This window comes from Hyposmocoma kahamanoa, unplaced genomic scaffold (assembly GCF_003589595.1).
Source record: "Hyposmocoma kahamanoa isolate Upper Pololo Valley unplaced genomic scaffold, ASM358959v1 211, whole genome shotgun sequence".
Classification (NCBI taxonomy): domain Eukaryota; kingdom Metazoa; phylum Arthropoda; class Insecta; order Lepidoptera; family Cosmopterigidae; genus Hyposmocoma; species Hyposmocoma kahamanoa.
Genome location: NW_020653732.1, coordinates 811,184 through 832,234, shown reverse-complemented (window position 1 = coordinate 832,234; position 21,051 = coordinate 811,184). Strand labels below are relative to the sequence as shown.

The 21,051-nt window shown below is 38.2% G+C and overlaps 1 protein-coding gene across 2 annotated transcripts; it reads left to right on the top strand.

Moving 5' to 3' along the window:
* Positions 1 to 476: 476 nt before the first annotated feature.
* On the top strand, positions 477 to 20,272 carry LOC113227571 (UBX domain-containing protein 4). 2 transcript variants are annotated; one of them, XM_026460523.1, is made up of 12 exons: positions 477 to 573; positions 3,632 to 3,769; positions 5,274 to 5,399; positions 6,304 to 6,456; positions 10,162 to 10,284; positions 12,576 to 12,790; positions 13,718 to 13,819; positions 15,011 to 15,106; positions 16,463 to 16,595; positions 17,707 to 17,834; positions 18,767 to 18,935; positions 19,698 to 20,272. In XM_026460523.1, exons 1-12 carry the CDS (start codon positions 492 to 494, stop codon positions 19,949 to 19,951), a joined length of 1,719 nt encoding a protein of 572 aa, XP_026316308.1. In that variant the 5' UTR covers positions 477 to 491; the 3' UTR covers positions 19,952 to 20,272. The 2 variants fall into 2 exon arrangements, with proteins under 2 accessions (XP_026316308.1, XP_026316310.1); XM_026460525.1 differs by lacking the exon at positions 10,162 to 10,284.
* The last annotated feature ends 779 nt before the right edge of the window (positions 20,273 to 21,051 follow it).

Genomic DNA, 21,051 nt, shown 5'->3' with positions numbered 1-21,051 from the left:
CTCTTACCTACTAAACAATATGCATATAATATGAAGAATAGGCCACATACGTAATTATGTCCAATGGTGTACTATGGTTTAATAATTACGTTTGTTGTAAGTGTCATCTAGTATAAAGTAGTTGTATCACCACGCTATTTTTGTAGCTAGTTTTCACTCGTGACATCTAGTGTTGAGTAGGCGTACCTCTTGTAACGTAACGAAATAACAAGGACGAGACTTTTCGCTCTATATTCAATATTTAATTAATGTTAAATATATAGCTTAATTAAATTTTAAAATTATAACTTTTAATTTGCAGAAATATATATTTCTAAACGAAAAGAAAGTGACCCAAAATACACGTCACATGTTCTGTCAAAAATGTCAAAATTTAATGTGTCATGTCACGTAATATTTTGGTTGCACCAGTGCTAAATGTGTGAAAAACATAAGAAATAAGCATTAAGCGTTTGTAACTGTGCTAGAAAACTGATTTGCGGTCAACGACAATGCGTTGGTACGGCGGGAGTATAGCGGAGGCGGTGACTTTATCAAAACAGAAGAATGCGATTTTTGTCGTCTTCGTTGAAGGTAAACACAGCCTTAAATATACGTTACAAAACATTATTCACCTTCCCATGTGTTGTTGTCCTCTTTTAAAGCCATTTAAACAAATATATAACTTCAATAACTATTAAAAACGATTGAAATAATGATTGCGGCATATATTTACATTTCCGACAATGTTTAAGAGATCGTGTGAAAATGACGTCATACATAGCGTGTAACGACACCGATTTGTGTTAATGCACCGAATTGTATAAAGTAAGAATCACTTTTAAACGTATATTTTCTCGTCGGAAGCATTGAATACCGCATAAACATACTAATCGATTTTAGGAATGAGTCAGTTGTTTTGTAGCTATTGTCTGTAGATAGCGTATAAAGCACGGAAGGTACTTTAAGGGTAATTTTCAAGATAGTTTTCTCTACCTAATTTTGGTGGCAATTTTTATTGAAATTGGAAACATATTGAGTACTGCCATAAGCATATTTCTGTAGATAGTGTATACAGCATGGAGGAAAAGTATTTTAAACTTAATTAAGTTTGTTGAATATCACTATGTTTAACTACCACAATATTAATTTTTTTTGTATATAAAGTATCTCAGGGTCGCATTCCAGAACTCTACTCAATCCTCAAGACAGGACTTGAGTATTGCAGTGAGCACTGAAAATCATACTCAAGTCCTTGCCATTAGGGTCGTATTTCCAGTGCTTGAAATCATACTCAAGTCTGCTCAAGTCCTGACTTGAGCATTGAGTAGAGTTCTGGAATACGACCCTTACTGGCATTGTGTCAGTCATCAAACACTCATTTGAAGTTGATGATTTTGTAAATAATTCAATATGAGAAAGGGAATCTATGCAAAACAGACTATCATACAAAAAAGTTTGCAAACCTCTGGTTGAATCATACATTTTAATAGTAAAAAAATTAAAGATTATTGTGAGATTTAAAAACTTTGTAAATATAATATAAATAATCTGATATTAAACATTGTATGTAAAAACATTCCATGCCATTTGGGTGGAACTGTTTATAATTGCGTCCTTACCGCCCTTGGAACACAGGGTGCCATTACATTATTATTATTGTTCAGTTCAACATTTCTTTCTGTATTTTCTTTCTTTATTTTATGTTGTAACATTTACAAACCAGATGTTTTTCATAATTCTGCATACAACAGATTTGTTACGACATATAGATACGAGAATGTTCTTTTTTCTGAACCTTGAAAGCGACCCTTCAGAATACTTTGAAATGTACTGCAAAGGACTGAAAATTTTCAGCTTATTTTCAATCTGCCATTTTGATTTATTTTTCCAAAATAAATAAATAAATAATGCACGCACTCAACATAGACCTGCACTAGGGAAACCCTGTGTCGCAGGTGCCTTGGGCACACACATAGGCAATCACAAATTGCAAAATGGCGGCCTCATATGAAACCTATACTTTGCGCAATGCAAAGATCAATATCAGGTTTGTAGCTGAATACTGCTGTAGGTGGACCTTGTTGATTGTAAAATAATTTTTTTTTTTTGTATGATTACTTTATTTGCAATCGGCCGCCAGGCCATAAGCGAATCTTTTGAACGAGAAAAGACGTTTTTGGTGGAGCGGCCAGTGCCGCATCTCCCAACTATAGAACATGGCCTCGCTTAAGCCGTTTGACCATAGTTGATGGATCTAGAAGTTCCGCGATGAGTGGGTTCGGGTGGCAGGATAGTCGCTCTTTGTGCTTAGTTTTATGTCGGTCGATCTCAGCAGCTACCGATATGACGTTTAGATGACCATGGATCTCTTCATTACGAGTGAACCAAGGGGCATTGACTATTGTCCTCAAGATACAATTCTGCACTCGTTGGAGACAAAGTATATTACTCTTGCTAGCCACACCCCACAGCTGAATACCGTATGTCCAAATGGGTTTTAAGACCGAGTTGTAGATTAGAAGTTTGTTGTCTACTGATAATGCTGAATTTCTTCCCATGAGCCAATGAAGGTTACGATATTTGAGATTGACTTCATCTCTTTTTCGTTTTATGTGATGCTTCCATGTGAGATGTCTGTCCAAGTGAAAACCGAGGTACTTCACACAATCAGAATGTGGTAATATTTCGTTACCAAGTCTTACTGGATTACAGTTTCCTTTTCTCAGTGCAAATGTGATATGATGCGATTTGGTGGAAATAATATTTAAAAACAAATTCATAGATTTACTTTGACTTCAAAACAGCCTCAGTGGCAGAATGTTTACCATGTTGGACTGCCATCCAGAGAAATATTTGTATGGCCTTAATTTATTTCTCTCGCGAGTTTGGATGTAATTTGTGCTTGTCTATGGCACCTATATGTAAAAAAAATAATTATGAAATTAAATCTTTAAATCCTAATGTAGATATATCTTGAAAACGTGACACAACAGATTTTTCATATAACTGTTCTTGTTTTTTATTGATGTTAGCAATCTATATTGTAAGTTGTATGCATGACTGCTTGAAAAAAAATTCAAAATGGCGTGTAAGAGGCAACCAAGATCTCGTAGTGTATAGTTGAAGATCTAACTTTTTTTTTATAATATTGCTCGGGAACCTTAGTGGTGTTATGTTTTGAGTTATGACAAGCGTGCCAAGAGTCTTGTAGGTACTCGGTATTAGTAGAGTCGAAGCTGCAGAGCCTTGAACACCGCTGTAAAGTTGCCTGCTTATGGGTATTCTGCAGAATATATCACGGAGAGTGCACGAGGGAATTGCACAATTATTTCCCCTTTTCATCATCGGGGGACCAGACGTAGGCTGGGGTTCCACCTCTATATTGTGGATAATCCAAAGATTCGCATGAAGCGTTACGCGTCCACATTTATATGGCGAAAGGCTATGGAGTGGAATTCCCTGCCTGCAGACTTGTTCCCTAAACGGTATAACTTGGCCTTTTTCAAGGCGAGAGTGAGTAAGTAAGTCGACGGTTGAGCATCGTCAACTTTATAATAACTTTCCTTCGGGTGAGATGGAAGTCAAAAGCGTCCTTATTCAAAAAACAAAGTTTTCAACACATCTTACAACCTGTTAATTATTGTTTCAGGTGACAATGACCTTTCTGTGGAGATGGCTGCGATAATCGACAGCGCCGAGGTGATCACCCGCCTTGCAAACGAGAGCAACTTTCTGGCTGTCAAGCTTAAAAGTGGATCACCCAATTACACTCATTTCGCGCAAATTTGTATCCTTTACAATAGAACAGTGGGTATGTCGACAGATGTATACATATACATCGCAAGCTGATGGCATAATTAGGTATGTGTGTTATTGCTTATAGGTAAGTTGTGAACGGTCGAATTACAGCTCGGGACTCCATAATTCAATATAATACCAATAGATGGCGCCTCTAAATGTACCATGAAACTTTTGAATGTTCGTGGCAGGGCTCCGTCTTTCCCTCGAGGTTACGCGATAAATGCCTTCCGCCGAGTGTATCGCCGACAATGCAAATGCTCAGACAAATCTTTCATTTACATTACAATCCTTGTACACCAGCATGTGGTTCCGCACAACTAAACTCGGCGGGCAACGTTATTTTCACCTCTCTGAGCGTGTGTTTAGGTTCTTTTTTCCTCGTAGTAAGCGCCTAGTGTCATTAGTCAGATTTACAATCGTCACTTAATAACAGGCACCTTTTGACACCTGTCATCGCGACGTAAATAGGGATGTAGACTAAAAGTATCGGTAATATATTAGACGATTCTCACGAGAAATCGTTTCGAAATTTCTGACCCTGTGATCGATTAGATTATTTTTCGGATCGTTGATTTTCAGTTCTAGATAGCACAATTAACATTTATTTTAGTAATATAAGCTTAATATATTAATAAGTAACTATTTTAAATGATCATAATGACAACCTGTAGCTGTTATTGTATTGTGGTTACATTAACAGAGTTCACAAAGACAATTTACAACACTATCCTCGATACCTATTAAATACTCCAGGACTACTACTTGTTTTATTATAAATTGGAAGCATCGAGTATATAACCAGGAATAGATACGAAATGTCAATTTAATTTATTTGAAAACTATTCTGCCAAATCATTACTGTGATAACTGCGCTCCGATTGGCCAGCCCGAATTCGAAACAATTGACATCGATTGGGGGTCATCAATTGTTTCACTTAAATGGTCCAGTTTAACTTGAGCTTTGCTGTAATGGACGAAAATTGCAAAATTACATATTTAATAATTAATTAACAATGAAATGTGATTCCGTTTGTTTTGAAATTAGATGTTTTGCTGTTTTTCCCACACCGCCGAATGGAACAGCCCCTTTGTTAGGAATATTATCTTTATTACAATAAATACAGAATATTTTTGGAATATACGGAGACGTAAACACAGGTCAGTTGTAGGCGCTGTACTATTTCAGCTTTCTAATTTGTGATTTCAGCGCAAACGAGAGTTGATATTTAAAAGTGATATAAGGACCATTTACCTGCTGAGTTGCCAGGGATGGATGGCCATTATTTCGTCTCTATTTCTGGTTATATACTCGATGATTGTTGTACAGTACAATACTATAGTTATGTGAGTCCCTCCGTGTGTGCGTGTGTGCGTGATACGCGAGTCAGTTTTAAATTAATTAATTTAAGCTCACTGTAAAGAGCATAACTATATTTTAAATACTATTACATACTTTTGTTCCCAATAATAACCCTAACTATATTGAATAGATCAATTTGTGCCAGTGCCATCCCTATTCTTCATAGGCCGCAATGGCACTCCATTGGAAGTTGTCTGCGCTGGAGTGCAACCGGATAACCTCGCTACCAGGATAGATCGCATTCTTGAGGAGCATCGTAAGTAATATAACAGAGATATAAAGAGACCAGGGAAAGAATGATCAAAGTCGCCTACCATATTTTGAGTTAATGCTGCCAAATAATTCTTTGAATGCTAGGCGCTCTTAGCCTAAATCTGAAAACGACTGTCGTGTCTAGCTGTTCCCATTGTCACGACAGTCTGTCGTCGTGATGTCAAAAATCTCGTGAACGACATTTGATCGTGTTGTTCTATGTGTGAAGAGCTTTGTTTAAATATATTAGCCACGACACTGTCTCGATACTCCAATGAACACTAAGCTTCGCATCTACTAATTCCGAGTCACCTGCCTTCATTTCCCTAGTTCGTTCATCCGGAACTCCTAAATCTCCTACCTGGCATTGGCCCACAATGCAAACGTAGCATTCGGGACACACAGTTCCCGGTAGTGTAAGCATGAGAAAGAAGGTATCGTCTCCCGAGTATCTGAAAGAGCGTTTCTGCTTTATCAGGTCTCCAGGACAAACAATGTCGCTCTCTCGTTAGGTCCCAGTTATATTTTCCTTCTTTCAATTCAGGTTTTTATTCTCACTTACTGTTCATCGGTTCGCCCCCGCGTATGTGAAGTTATTTTAGTTTCGCCTCGTGTAACTGAACACTTAAAGAGCTTTATTAATCTACTGTTTCCGCCATTTTATAGGTATAATGTTTTGAAAATGTTATCTAGTTTATAATACTTGAATGTTATTAATATTGCATTACATAATTTTGATTTTTTTTTTTTGTTCACGTAAACGCGTTATTATAGTTATTTTGTCCCGTATTCAGTCTGCAGGAAGAAATTTCTTATAGAAATAATATGAAATGTATTCTGTGCTTTTTCGTGTGCAATAAATAATAATAAAAAAGGAATCAAAGCAACAAATTATTTTTTTTTCGCAGAAAAAGACAAAGCGGCAGGCGCGGCGTCCTCCCCAGTACAGCCGTCCACATCGTCGCAGAACATCCGTCAGCAAACTGCCGATTTGCTGCATGCCGAGGGGTCCACGGTGCAGCTGCCGTCCAAGGAGGTTGACAAACCCGCTGAACAAACAGGTAAGGAAAACAGCAGTTTAACTAAGCTCTTACTAGGTCATACTTCAACGGACAAATTAAATTGTCAACAATGCAATTAATTTTTATTTATTTATTTTTCAAAAAGTACACATTTTACAGAATTCTATCTCCCGCTAAACTGGAAACAGTATGTTGGCGAGCACGCTTTTACACAATTATAGATCTACTTAATGATTAACTAAGTATCTAGCAGTGAGTAGGTACTTCTCATGTAGGTCAGACTTATTAAACAAAACAAATACAATGATATAATAAGAATTTCAAGTTCATCCTTAATAATTTTTCAAACTTTTTTTATTTGAAATTTCACTCAGTAGCGCCTTTTTTATTTTAACGGATGCAGAAAGAGATATGTAGATGTCGGAGCGGTTCTTAGCCTTATAGTTAATTAAACAGACTCTGACTAGATAGACTAGATTTCTCACAGATAGTGCTACGGTAAAAAAGTCGGTAAATATAAAAATGAAAAGATCTGCTACGAGCACATAGAAAAAATCGAAGGTCTGCTGGTTCGTTCCGTAGGTCAGTTGAAGACGCCTTCGAACCTTTTTTTTAACCGACTTCAAAAAAGGAGGAGGTTCTCAATTCGACTGTATGTTTTTTTTTTGTATGTATGTTACGTGATAACTCCGGTATTTGTGAACCGATTTTCATGATTCTTTTTTGTTGGAAAGGGGGTACTTCCATAGTGGTCCCATTTCATTTTGAAGGAAATCATCCACCTCTAAAGGTGGCTGTTCACGCATGAAGAATAATTTTTATAAATAGCGCCTAACTTTAATTTAGGAGCAATTACTTTTAGCAATTATTTAGTTGATTTTGCTATTTCTCCAATTCAAGGCGTCGTAGTGAGAACCTATTTTTATTATCTCCAGTAACAAGTCCTGTATAGTGGCGAACTAGGGGATATTTCAATGAAACTTAGCAAATAGACGTAATTCCACGTACTTTTGGGGTCGGTTTTTTTAGTACTCTGTACTGAGATTATTATAATATCAAGTGACGGAACGAACAAGTCGTGCGCCTGAGGGTAAGCTGCACGCCTGTCCATAACAGTTGCAGTGCCACTCATAGCTTCAAATCGCAAAGATCGGTGGCACTGCCACTGCGCCCGTCACCCTGAGACATAAGTTGACAAGTCCCATGTGCCTGTAATTTCACCAACACCCTTACCCTTCAAAACCGGAACACAGTAATGCTGACGTTACTGCTTGGTGGCAGTACTTCACTGGACGAACTCTTTCACAAGGAGCTCTATATAACCACACCAATTACCTAGTCTCCAACTCAGGAAATTCCTCGTACTATGAGTAAAAGCTACCCCGTACACCTAGGCCAGAACCAACTTAGAAAAATTCGTATACACGGCGTCTCACGGCCATGCCACACGGAGGAGTACCTTCAATACCAGACACACTGAAGGTATTTTTTTTAATATTCGATCTTTGTATTAAAATTATATCTTCTTGTACAAAATACCACAGTGTGTCAAGACCAAAGTCTTCGACCAGTGTATAGTGCGTAGTCGCTCACCATGGACCTCATAAGAAGGTTGAAAACGTCATTTTCAAGCTACTGCTCGTTCACTGTGCTGACTTCCCTGAGAAGAACGAGCAAGAAAATCTAGCGATTGCTCTTTTCAAATAAACTTAAATGCTATGGAATACACTTTAAATCATAATTGTGTGGAATCAAGACTCATATTGTCTTTCCATACATCTTTATCTAACAAATACTCTTCAATTTTGTAATATGACTTTTCAATTAAAATACTTTTAATGTAAATTTTAAACTTAGGGAATGATAATCTTAATATATTCTCCGGAATCTTATTGTAAAAACGTATACAGTTCCCCATAAAAGAATCGTTTACCTTAGTTAAACGAAAACGTGGTACCATGAGTTTGGACTTAGTTCTAAGGTTAATATTATGGACAATGGAAAGGACTATGCTCGGAGTTGCATTGCGAGATCGAATCAGTAATGAGGATATCCGCAAGGGAACCAGAGTAACCGACATAGCCCTAAGAGTTGCAAAACTTAAGTAGCAGTGGGCAGAGCGCATTGCTAGCAGAACAGAGACCGTGTACCGGAAAGACGCGGCGTGGGCACACCACCCACAAGGTGGACTGATAATCTGCTGAAGACTGCGAGAATCCACTGGATGCGAGCGGCGCAGGTCGCTGTGACATTCTTTGGGGGAGGGGGGATGCCTTTTGGCTGAAAAGATAATGATGTTTAAAATTATAACGAACTACTGGAGTAATTTCCACCTATAGCTTCAGAGAAATCATACACGAGCATTAAACAAACGAACAATAAGCAGTATTTCTTAACATCATGCATTTATGTAAATATAACAACCCAATACCTGCGTTAATCATAAATTATTCAATAAAATTAGGTAAATAGGATGTCCGTGAACTTACGCTTTAGCGCATCAACATTCCAATTGAATATATCAATATTCAGATCATGATTGCTCAGTACACTATCCAAGCTCTTGCTAGCTCTACATAGGAAACTATTTTGTCTATAGTTAGTCCTCGCTAAGGGAACTGTATAAGATAATAGTGTCTCATAGAACGAGTAGGAACAATAATCTCAGTACAGAGTACTAAAAAAACCGACCTCAAAAGTACGTGGAATTACGTCTATTTGCTAAGTTTCATTGAAATATCCCCTAGTTCGCCACTATACAGGACTTGACACTGAAGATAATAAAAATAGGTTCTCACTACGACACTATTCAAAGTATATCGAGAGAAAAACGCCTTGAATTGGAGAAATAGCAAAATCAACTAAATAATTGCTAAAAGTAATTGCTCCTAAATTAAAGTTAGGCGCTATTTATAGAAATGAATCTTCATGCGTGAACAGCCACTCTTTGAGGTGGATGATTTTCTTCAAAGTGAAATGGGACCACTATGGAAGTACCCCCTTTCCAATAAAAAAAGAATCATGAAAATCGGTTCACAAATACCGGAGTTATCGCGTAACATACATACAAAAAAAAAGAAAAAAAAACATACAGTCGAATTGAGAACCTCCTCCTTTTTTGAAGTCGGTTAAAAACGAAATATCACCCAATAAGTCAAAGCAGTGATTATTACCGTTAATAATGTTTAGAATATTACGCAATATCAAAGATTTTTAGGCGAATATTTAGAGGTAATAGATTCAGATCCTTACAGAGACTTGGGTAGTCGCATGAATGATAAGACTTACTTATTTCATAGCATAAGAATTTAGTAAATTTATTTTGGACTCGTTCAATTCTGTCTATATAGACTTGGTATCTCGGACCCCAGATTTGGGAAGCGTATTCCGACTTACTACGAACATATGCACAATATAATATTCGTAAAGTTCTTGGCCTGTCATCATGGTAGTATAACATTGTGAAATTCAATGAGCTTCATATTATGATTATTAAAGAGACATCTCTAGTCAGCCGTATCTCTAGTCACATAAGTATTTAGCGGCACGGACCCTGGACGAACTCTTCCACAAGAAACTCTACTGCTACTAAAACTGTGCGCTTGAGTGACGCTGTGGCAGTGCCCGTCAGATCTTTGCGATTTAGAGTAACACTGCAGGAGACTAAGGACTTGTTTATCCCTTTTCCCTAATATCTCCTTCTTCCGCTATCCCTTCGTCTAAGCGTACCTAATTCCTTCCTAGAGCCCACCATATATGTGTTTGGCGGAAACCAGTCTCCGTACGTCGAAAACACCGAAGAACTTCAGCTCAAGGGCCAAACATCACCAACGCCTGAAACTCTGAAGCACAAGTCTGAACAACCAGGTAGAAAAATTAGAATATTTTTACTAAGAGCAACCTAACCTTTAACCTTTTTCTAGTCATGGACCCGTCTCAAACATTCAAAGAGTCCACGGACCGAAAAGATGAAGAAGGAGAAAGGCTAACGGATTTGTATTGAGGCGCATCTCGCTCATGCAATAATGGATGTCGAAGGGCGCGAAAAATCAAAATTAGGGTCTTTACAATCCCAACATTTTTTCCGACCAAACGGGTGGTCATCACGTGTCATCTGAAGCGAATTAGATACGTCCACAGATGGGCAGTGGGTTAAAACTCAATCAATCCAACCGGGTTTTAACCCATGTCTGCCCAATTTGGTGGGAAATGTCGACGCGTCCTTGTTTGTTATACTTTAAAATATCATTTGCAATAAAAAAAAGCGGCCATGCGGTCATGGCTCGATATAACCGACACGTGCTGCGTCTCTCTACGAGTTGTTCCTTGTTGCCGAACAAAAAAGTGGTGCTACAGTGGAGCTAGTAGAGAACAAACTAATGGAGTAATTTCAGAAAAAATAATTTAAGATCAATTCAATACAAATTTAATTTAAATTAATAACGACACTCTAGCCAGGGCTGGTAGCTGTAAAGTTACCTAACTGGGTGACGAAATACTTTCATAGATTTCTCATAGATCGCCATCTACGGCTAAAAAGTCATTGAAAACCAAATACAAAGACCCGACAAACAAGCACAGAAAAATTTGTGAGGTCCACTGGTTCGTTCCGTGGCTTAGCTGGCATTGTGTCTCACACGGTTTGCTAGAAGACGTCGTTTCGAATCCAGCCCGATCGACGGAAATTTCTTTCGAAAAAATCTTTGAAATGAAAGAATATATTTCAGGCAGTAGTTATAATTACTAGTCCATATAGTGTTAGTAGGCACTTACAACTATGTTATTATAATGCGAAGTGTTCATTTTCATGAACAAAACTGGACATCCAATACTTAAGGATTATGCTGTCCATCCGCTCTGCTACCACTGTAAGAAGACTGTTGGTGCTGCCTATCACTCTAGCCAACAGGGATGCCACTCTCTTGCGAACGACTGCCTGAAACCATCAATCCTAGTCTCCGCGAACATCCCTGAGGCAATACAGAGTCGAGGCAGCGCCAGCAGTCCCCTGAGGGCGTTGTTGAATTGGTTGAATTTTTTAGTGTAATTGTTCCATAGGTTGCACAAGTATAAGAACTGGCAATATGTTTTGAAATGGGGGATTTTAACCTCTTATGAGCACCGTGCAAACCTGTAGAGCAGCATATCGACCCCTCCTACGTAAAGTATCGTATGTCGAAATTGCCAAGTTTACAGGGAAGCGTTTTAAAGTTTCACTGCAATGAGCATAATACGTGACTTTAGCATTTCTCAGTTTTATTCGGCAAAGCTCGTTACTCACATAGAGTATTGTAAAATCCTAGATGTCGGTTAGATGATCACTCTATGTCAGTAATGAGGTTTTGCCAAATAAAACGGACAACTTTGAAACGCTCCCCTGTAAACTTGGCAATTTCGACATACGATACTTTACGTAGGAGGGCTCGATATTACACCTTACCCCCAACGGCCTGCGTTCCCTCTCCATGGCAACGTCGTCTGTTAAATTTTCCGTAACCCAGTGACTCATATACTTAAAGTTGGTAGCCCTGGATAGGTTTTGGTACCTGATTTAAACGCCAACAGTTCACTCTTTTTAACATTGTATATAAGCCCATGGGCCGACCACACTTTAGACCACTGATTGACGGGCTCAGCAGCACAAACTTTGTATTAATAATTATAACAAAACTGTTCAACCTCATCCCCCCTTCACCGTTCCTGCTCAGAAGCACGCGTGCTGGCCTTCGTAGTCACCGTTTCACTACCTGCCGAATTCCATCGCGTACTAAAAGGTTCGGTGGCTCCTTTCTCTGCCGCACGGTTGACAAATGGAACTCCCTTCAGGCACATGTCTTCCCTCTCTCTTATGATATGGGGTCCTTCAAACGAGGCGTGAAGAGGCATATTGTAGGCAGGCAGGGTGGAGGTGGCTAGTGCAGTGAAGATTTCATCGCTGCACTAGGTTCCTTCGCGTTTGGATACCACTTTCCACTTAACATCAGGTGGAGTGGAGTCATTTGCCTGTCATGTATATAAAAAAAAAAAAAAAAAATGGAGCAATTTCACATACACACACAACAATAATTGAATATCGTGGTGGTCAAACAAATAAATACTTGTTAATTGAGAATACTTTCGTGTGTAAACAACTATACATGAGAACTTTCTTGTTCTAGAACGTTCTTCCAGTCCTCCAGCTAAGATTCAGAAAGTGGAATTTCACGAAGTAACAAGGTCAGGGAAGGAATACGAGGTCGTGTGCGACGATGATGTCTGTGTGAGGAAGCTGAAAGTTAGACCTGGTGACCCTGGGCCCAGTAGTGCCAATTTGACTACTGCCACGCCTATAGAGCCAGTGAAAGCCGTGCCGATTGACGAGAGTTCCGCACAAGTAAGTATTTAGACTTTAGAAGACACTTGACCGTATTTTTAAGTCACTTGTTGCGGAGTATTGCTGGACGAATATGAGTTCTATTATACGAGTCAGGCATTCTCCATACCCGCCGAGGTATATATTGTGCTTTTCTCAAACAGTTTTTTTTTAACGCTAATAACCCCGCACTGAGGAAATCCTGTGTCGCCGTTGCCATGAACACACGTAGACAACCACAAATTACACCCAAACTCACGAGAGAAATAAATGTAGGCCATAGAAGTATTTCTCCCGACCCGGAAATCGAACCCGGGACCTCTGCATAGCAAATTGGCATGGTAACCATTCGGAACAATGCGACGTAATGATAATAGACTAAAAAATTAAGGAGAATATATAATAGAAAATATAAAACATAATAGATTCGATGACAAACTTTGCTCCTTTTTTTAAATTATGCGGAGTAGAGTCCATTCTTATTTTCACTTTTCTCACTAGATCTCATTTTCGCGACGAATATTTAAAAAATACGAAACAGAAATATTGGAAAACCCTTTATTGTACCGCTTTTTTTTTAATTGTGTGGTGCAGGTATATTCGTGCACCATAATTAAACGCAAAGCAAGTAATAGCATAGACAATTTTTTTTTGCTTCACGCAATGACGGACACCAATGCTAGTGAACGGCTGTATGTATGACAGTTTTCCTTTTAGTCGGTTTACATTTCTTTCTGTCCTTTGTTAAAAGTAGGTTCATTTTTTTTTAAAGTAGCATTGTATTTACTTGTTTCTTGTAATTAGTTTGTTTATATTTTTGTTTTTTTATTACCTACTTTGTTGTTTCGTTAACTTTTTTCTGAATTTCAGTAGTTAATAATTATTTTGGTGTCTTTTGTGGTAACGTATTTTTTTATCTTTTAATTTTCGTTATTTCTAACCCCGCAGCCCGAAACGAGAGATAGTGTAGCTGAAATGCAAGAGAAAATGGAGCGGGCCAAAGAATTGATCGAAGTCAGGAGACGGGAGAAAGCAGATAAGGAGAAAGAGGTGATTAATTAAGATTCATCTTAAAGTTTCTCATATATACTTGGAAGATTCACAAAGTGGCCGATTCTAGTCCGCAAGGGGTCCTTGAGAGCGGAAAAACAATTTGGGTTCATGCGACATAAATAAAATTGTTGTTTACGATGTTATACTCCGTCCTACCATTTAACTTTTGACGGAGGTTTTTAAAAAGGCAATTTGTGTCCTTTTATAAGATTTCATTAATGAAAGTATTACACAGGTTTGCCTTAAACTAATTATACTAATTGACCGATTCTCGATTCTCTAAAAGTTACACGAATGAACCTTAATTTCGACACTGCACTTTTGGGAATTTTACTAATGATTCACTGGTCTTTCACAATCTCTGTTGGTACGCGGCGTCATTGTGAAGGGTTAGCACCTTAGACTATGGAAACTAAAGTACATGTTATGTTGACATATATAAGTCAATGTCATTATTGTTACAATCTAAGGGCTGTCTGAGTTACCGAACAAAATTTTCTGTATATTGTTTAACACACCCTCCATTACGTTTTAAACTTAATGTAGCGTAAATTGGAATATTTTCTTTGTAAAATTAAAAATAAGGTATTTAATTAATAATTATTGTAACTATAGTGAAAAAATAGGGTGGTTTGCATCAATATTAGACATAACTGGTTGAAGACTGTACCACCTCAGTCAACCTAACCATAGGACCTGTAAAGGGCCCGAAACGTCGGTTTGTTTGAAAAAACAAATATACGCTATTTAAATCCGGAGAAACAGTTTCATTTCCTATTAGTTTAGTCAAGTTTTTGAATATTTTAACGTTTAAGTGTTGCTGCTTTTTGGACTTTTTTTGGTGTCGCAGTGTTGCTGATAATTATTTAAACATGTCTACCGCACTTTTCTTTTATATCAATTTTAAAAAAATGCATGTCACAATATATTTTTTTATTCTTCTGCTAGGCTCTTTATTTCAAGCTTATATTTTGCAAGAAAGTTAAGGCTGGATTTTTATGGGAATAAAGTACCAAATTCCATATTAATTCGGTACAAGTCTTCACTGTTGAGCGAGATTAAATTTTTAAGTTAAATTTCATCCAAATCTAAGAAAATAAGTTCTATATTACCTCAAACAGTGAAACCGTTACATCAAACTTCGATCAATTAAAAAATAGTTTACACCGTAATACTTTTTATTTCTAGTTAGAGAAAGAGAAGGAGCTGGAACGTCGTGCAGCAGGCCAGGGTGTGGCTGAACTGAAAAGGTGGCAAGCCGATCAGGAACTTAAGCAGATACAGGTAAGTTGTCAAATATATCATACTGTGAACCCCTCAAAAGGTTAGACCACGAGTCTCCTTCGAGGAGACCATGGCGGGGTGTGAACATGGAGTATATAACCAGAAATAGAGATGAAATGTCATTTAATTTGTTTGAAAACTATTCTGCCAAATCATTACGGTGACAACTGCGCCCCGATTGGCCAGTCCGAATTTGAAACAATTGACGGGTGTTGTCAATTGTTTCAATTCAAATCGACCACTGTACTTTGCTATAAGTATTTAATTACCGATGAAATGTGATACCGTTTGTTTTGTAATTAGATGTTTTACTGTTTTTCCCACACCACCGAATGGAACAGCCCCCATTGTTAGAGATATTATCTTTATTGCAATAAATACAGAATAATTATCACTAGTAACAGGTTTCTTACCACGGTATAACTTCTTTTTATTTTCCCGATATTTCGGAACGGTTGCACGCTCCATGGTCACGGGTTGACTCTTGACTGAAATATCGGGAAAATAAAAAGAAGTTATACCGTGGTAAGAAACCTGTTACTAGTGATAATCATTTAGTGAATAACCACGAAAGTCTTAAAATCTATAAATACAGAATATTTTTGGAATATACAAAGACGTACACACAGGTCAGTTGTTGGCGCGGTACTATTTCAACTTTATAATTTGTGATTTCAGCGTAAACGAGAGTTGATATTTAAAGTTAATATAAGGTCCATTTACCTGATGAGTTGCCAGGGATGGATGGCCCTTATTTCGTCTATATTTCTGGTTATACACTTGATGGGTGTGAATTATAAATGTGCCAGAAATTCATATTAATTATCTGACCTCGAACTAGGAAATTTCATGTACTATGAGTACCAGATTGCACAACTTAGGGCCCATTCACAACAAATAATTCATTCATTATATATACATATATATAAAGCTCTTAGAACTCACTGATAGAAATTAAACGCATACTTCCCGATATGGTGGAAAAAAGATATTTATACCGTTATACGTTGTAGACAGTCGTCAATTGTTTCGAATTCGGGCAGACCAATCGGAACGCAGTTCTCACCGTAATGATTTGGCAGAATAGTTTTCAAACAAATTAAATGACATTTCGTCTCTGTTTCTGGTTATATAGTTGATGTGTCTAATATTAATCCACTACCCTACGTTCCACTATTGTTGCAAAATTTATTAATTACCTTACCTTATTTTTATTTTATTTTTTTCAAAGATGCGTTCCAATTTACGCTACGTAATGTTTTACAAATTATTTTATTTTAACAATATAACGATTTAAGTCCAAAAGAAAAGTTTCATTTCCTACGTGTAACAATCGCAAAAAATGTTGTTTTGCAGGAGGAGCGCAAACGCGAGAAGATGGAGAACAACCTGGCCCGCCAGCGCATCCTGGAGCAGATCGCCCAGGACCGGGCGGAGCGACGGGCGCGGGACCAGCCGCAGCCGCAGCACAGCGCCGCGCCGCAGCCCCGTCAGTACATACGAAGTTTTTTTCATAGTTTTCTCACAGATGGCGCTACGGTAAAAAGTCGTCGTCGCCGATCTGCAACAAGCACATAGAAAAATTCGTAATTCATTCCGTGATTTAGTTGGCATAGCGTCTATCACGGCTTACTGGGGAGACATCTCTGTATTAATAATTATAATAAACTAGTGTAGTAATCTCACAAACATGAATGTGGTCAAACATTGTGACTTATTGAGATGGTAAACTCATCAAACAGTTATGTCTAATCATCGAGGGTATAACCAGAAATAGAGACGAAATAAGGGCCATTCATCAAATTCATAAAATAAATTGTGATTAAATGATTATCACTAGTATCAGGTTTCTTACCACGGTATGACTTCTTTTTATTTTCCCGATATTTCGGAACGGTTGCACGCTCCATGGCCACGGGTTGACTGGACGGCGGCAGATGACAGCTTTAGGAGCAGACATATCTGTCTGTATTATATATAAAAATAAAAACAAAAAAAACATAAAAACACCTCGAGTTCAGTTTCGCGTGTGGATACAGTGAGTGTGGTTTGTGTGAAAAAAGTGAGTGACAATGGTAACGCCACAACAAATCGCGGTGAAGGTAGTCGTCGACAGCGCAAGAGGGTAGACAGATATGTCTGCTCTTAAAGCTGTCATCTGCCGCCGTCCAGTAATGAAAATAAAAAGAAGTCATACCGTGGTAAGAAACCTGATACTAGTGACAATCATTTAGTGATAACCACGAAAGTCTTAAAATCTACATAAATTGTGGTTGTTCATCTAACCGATTTCTAGGATTTTATAATACTCTGTGTTAGTAACGGGGTTTGCCGAATAAAACTGAGATATGCTAAAGTCACGTGTTATGCTCATTTCCGTGAATTCAAAACTTTAAAACGCTCCCCTGTAAACTTGGCAATTTCGACATACGATGCTTTACGTAGGAGGGGTCGAAATGTTAAATGCACTCAAATGTATAATTACAAAGATCAACCCTAGAGTTTCTTGCTAATTCTTCTCAGGGGAATCTGCCTTACGAATGAGCCGTAGAGTTTAATCAGTATGACGATTTCAAGTGTAACATTTTGTGTACTTGCAGGGGTAGGCGACGCTGGCACACATGCACGCATCCAGTTCAAGATGCCGGACGGCACGTCGCACACGGCGCACTTCGAAGCTGACGGCACCCTGGCCACAGTGCACCAGTACGTCGCCGATAACTTGCAGGTGAGGTTCTGGTGCGGGAAGTCGCCAACCCGCATTACGTCAGCGTGGTGGACTTTGGCATAGACAAAGATTCGCGCGAAGCGTTACGCTTCCGCATTTATACGGACAGGTATGAATTTCTTGTCTGCAGACTTCAAGGCGATGTATGTATGTTACTAAACACTTTATTGTACAACAAAACAAATAACGAATTTTTAACAAAGAAATAAAACACAATTGAAAGGAAAGTTGGCTCCTGTGTCGGCAATAAAATCTAAAAAATCATGAAATTGAATGCTACATACTCTTATTGAGTATGTAGCATTAGAATAATAAATTACAATGATATACTTTATATGTTTTTTTAATTTTGTTATGATATACTTTCATAGATTTCTCATAGATGGCGCTACGGTTAAAAAGTCGTTGAAAAACCAAATACAAAGACTTGACAACAAGCACATAGAAAAATTCGTGAGGTCCGCTCGTTCGTTCCGTGGCTTAGTTGGTATAGCGTCTGGCACGGTATGCTACAAGATATCGGTTCGAATCCGGCCGGATCGAAGGAATTTTTTCTGAGTGTTCGATCTTTGTATTAATAATTATAACAAAATAAAACGAGACACATAAAATTGGAAATATATAATAAAAGATTACCTAGTTTTATAATAATTTAAGTTTACATATCGTGCAGGAGTTAAGACTAATTCTCCGCGAACACATCAGCAATCTGGTTGTGCGCTAGGAACTCATTCATCATAATAATGGCCCTGGTGGTTGGCGCATTGCAACCCTGTATAGTGCGCGCTCTGGTGACAGCAAAAACGACGCCGTCCGACCATCACAGAAACAACCAAGATCTAAAGGGCACCTGCATTTGCATTTTTTAATATTGAATCATCATTCACTTTGTGAACCCAATTCACGCCCATCATTTGGTTTTTTATCCTCAGTTAACACGTTCGAACTTTTCCCTATGGACGGCGTTCCCTCGCCGTGAGCTAACGGACACTGAAGCAACTCTTCGTCGGCTGCAACTGACGCCATCCGCCGCGTTACTGGTCTTGCCACGGCGGATCCCTACAACAGTGGCCAGCCCTTCGACTTTTGCCACATTTATTAGTAAGTTAATTAATCGATAAAGAACCCTACAACGAAAGCTATAGCATAGCAGTGATCCAAATTGGTGGACTATATTTGCCTTAACTTTGAGGAACAGAGACAGAAAAGGGATATTTATCTAAATTTTGAAATCACCGAATTTTCGGAATGCTTAGAAATAATTCGACAAAATTGTTTTACTAAATACATACATGTGTTATTTATAGTAATATATCTATATACTATTATAAAACTGAATTTAAAATTCATGTAACAAACAAGTGTAATACTAGGCGAACCCGAACTATCATAGTAAAAGCACAAATAGACATTTCTTGCCAATTATATTCAATAGATTAGATTTAGTCAGACGCAGAGAATAGTTAAGTAAATTCACTTTGAAGAAAATTTTAAATTTAATTACCGATGAAATGTGATTCCGTTTGTTTTGTAATTAGATGTTTTGCTGTTTTTCCCACATCACCGAATTGAACAGCCCCCATTGATAGAGAGATTATCTTTACTACAATAAATACAGAATATTTTTGGGACATACGGAGATGTAACACAGGTTGTGATTTCAGCGCAAAGGAGAGTTGATATTTAAAAGTGATATAAGGCCCATTAGCCTGATGAGTTGCCAGGGATGGATGGCCCTTAATTCGTCTCTGTTTCTGGTTATATACGCGACGGGTACACTTATAATTATTATCCTAATTGTCTTACAGCAATTTTAACTTTTCACTTTTGACGTAGTCTTAAAACTGAAAACTTTTTTTACAGCTTTCATTACTCAACTATTTACATCCTTCATACTGGAACCTTCACAGCAACTGTATAACTGGATCAGGGTACGCTTATTCCCCCCCTCTGAGCCCTCCAACTCTCGTCCGATAACTCCCTCCGGGGGTGCAACGGGTGGCACCACTGGCGGTAGCAACGTTAGAAGACGGGGTAACGTACACAGACTTGGAGAAGAAAGATCTGGAGATGACGACAATAACACATGGAACGGGAATTCTACGCAGCAAATGTAGAAAATATCATTTATAAGTTACCCCCCTTCGGGGGTTGAGTTAAACCTTTTCAAGGTGAATACTCAGGGAGTGAAAAGGAGTAAAGTAAAATGTTTTGTTTTTATCACCTTCAAGTCGATCATCATTGAAATATTCCAAATACACCGCGTCAAAATAATCACTGGAAACAAGTGTAACCTACAAAATGGTGATTTGTACCCTATTCACCTATTTGACACATTGTCAAAATTCGTTGTTTTAAATCTGAACCTTATATTACTTACAGTTCATAATTCATGTACAGTAAACAACACATTATTGGTGACATCAAATGCATTTTATGTCTTCTAGTCATTGACTTACAATTATATGGACGTCGGGTCCGCGCTAAAAAGTGTCCGCACTTGTAAGGCGCTAAAATCGTATACAGAGCGCGACACTCCGCTTTAGTCTTCATTTGTTCTACGGACAGCGCGATACTGCGATGACATAACAATTTAAATTTGGAATAGGTTGACTTGGGACATTTTTTTCGTGGTTTTTGTATTAGACCCGTCGTCCATTTATTTGTAAGTCAATGCTTCTAGTTATATAATTTTTGCGCAAAAGCTAACACGTCTTGTAGAAAGTACCTAAATCGATGTGTACTTGGCAATTAGTTAATGTAAAATTAGGAAATGAAACTATTTTTCTGGATGTAAATCGCGTATGTTTGTTTTTTCAAACAAATCTTTATTTACATTTCCTATGTGTAACAATCGCGAAAACCTAAGAACTCGATAATATAAAGTTAATCATTCAGTACTTACTTACTCCGCTGGCTCGGCGACCCAAAATGTGTCCTGGCCTCCGAAACGAGATGATGCCACTTTCTTCGGTCCTGTGCAATTTCTCGCCAAGTGGTCTGCCTCCAGCAATACCTGTGACGACCAACCGGTCTTCGTCCAGTAGGTCGACCCAGATAGACTCTCTTCACATTCCGATCCTCTCCCATCCTTTTTAAATAGTCGAGCCAGCGAAGTCTGTGCGCTTTGGTTTAGACTCTCCAGCTACCGTTCTCCCGTTGGACTGGCCCTAATATTTTCCTGAAAACCTTTCTCTCAGCCACCAGGAGTTTGTTC

Excerpts from the sequence above, each read along its gene's own strand:
- LOC113227571 (XM_026460523.1), top strand. The coding sequence starts at position 492 with ATGCGTTGGTACGGCGGGAGTATAGCGGAGGCGGTGACTTTATCAAAA. Across the intron at positions 15,107-16,462 it reads AGGAACTTAAGCAGATACAG|GAGGAGCGCAAACGCGAGAA; the intron begins GTAAGTTGTCAA and ends GTTGTTTTGCAG. Across the intron at positions 18,936-19,697 it reads GACTTTTGCCACATTTATTA|CTTTCATTACTCAACTATTT; the intron begins GTAAGTTAATTA and ends CTTTTTTTACAG.